The 1,186-nt window shown below is 61.4% G+C and overlaps 1 protein-coding gene across 1 annotated transcript in view; it reads right to left on the reverse strand.

The window, feature by feature from the left end:
- Positions 1–6: 6 nt before the first annotated feature.
- The window catches only part of LOC102238785 (protein kinase C zeta type), a 35,776-nt gene continuing 34,596 nt past the window's right edge, over positions 7–1,186 (reverse strand). The window contains 1 exon segment of the mRNA XM_014543762.1: positions 7–286. Coding sequence (XP_014399248.1) covers positions 68–286 — 219 coding nt within the window. The 3' untranslated portion in view covers positions 7–67.

The raw sequence follows: 1,186 nt of genomic DNA on the forward strand, positions 1-1,186 counted from the left end.
TCCCCGGCATGCATGCGCGGCGGCGAAGGCGCGGGTCATTCACAGGCGTGTCCACGGCCCGGATGCCTCACAGGGACTCCTCGGTGGAGAGCAGTAGCCGGTTGATGTACTCGAACCCCTTGAACTCGGACTGGTCGATCCTCTTTATGACGTCCTCGTCGTCGGGGGTCAGCTGCACGGGCTAGCTGGTGAACTGCGTGTCGAAGTTGTCCAGGCCGTAGTCGTCGGTGATCTGCGGCTGGAAGGGCGGCAGCGCCTGCTTCTTCTCCAGCTGGGGACACGCGAGAGGTCACGTCAGGGTCCCCGTCCTCGGCGGCTCCACAGACCGAGACCGGGAGGCACACGGCGTTCGGTAACGGGTGAGCCCAGTGGCACCCCTGGGCGCATTCTGGGCCCGCAGCCGCCAGTTCTAACAAAAACGAGGGGCCGGGACACTGGTGCCCGGGAGCTTTTGGGGAGCTTTTGGGGGCGTGACAACACACACAGGTGCTGCCAGAGAAGCCGCTGAGGACGCCGTGTGCTTGCGCGGAACCGCAGGGGCCTGGAACCTCCCACCACCCGGCGGCCACACGTGGATGGAGTCCCTCCCCCACCCACAAACGCTGACCCACGTCCTGTGTGTGGGAAGTGCCCACGGGAGGGACACGCCCGTCACCCCAGAGCGGGGCTCTCTCTTTTAAAAGAAAATATTTTTATTGATTTCAGAGAGGAAGGGAGAGGGAGAGTTAGAAAAATCAATGATGAGAGAGAACCCTTGATGGGCTGCATCCTGCACGCCCCCCACTGGGGATCAAACCCGCAACCTGGGCATGCGCCCTCGACCGGAATCGAACCTGGGACCCTTCAGTCCGCAGGCCGACGCTCTATCCACTGAGCCACACTGGCCAGGGCTGCGGGGCTCTCCTCAGACCCAATTCAAGCTGAAGTTCGACATTCACTTCATTAATATAATCCGTTTTCCTCCAAAACATCACACCTTAAAGGCCCTATTCAGTAACTGCAACCGCATGTATGTCCCAACACACGGGGCTCCTTCCTCCTTTAATACCAGGAACCACGGCTGAACTCAGGCGGCTGGAACCCCTGGAGGGACCACAGGCGCGGGGTGGGCGCCAGGCTTCAGAAAACAAACCCACACGGAACCAGAGGACGCCCCTTCTCCCCGGACCCCGCACAGAACCACCAC

This window comes from Myotis brandtii, unplaced genomic scaffold (genome assembly GCF_000412655.1).
Source record: "Myotis brandtii unplaced genomic scaffold, ASM41265v1 scaffold334, whole genome shotgun sequence".
NCBI classification, from domain to species: domain Eukaryota; kingdom Metazoa; phylum Chordata; class Mammalia; order Chiroptera; family Vespertilionidae; genus Myotis; species Myotis brandtii.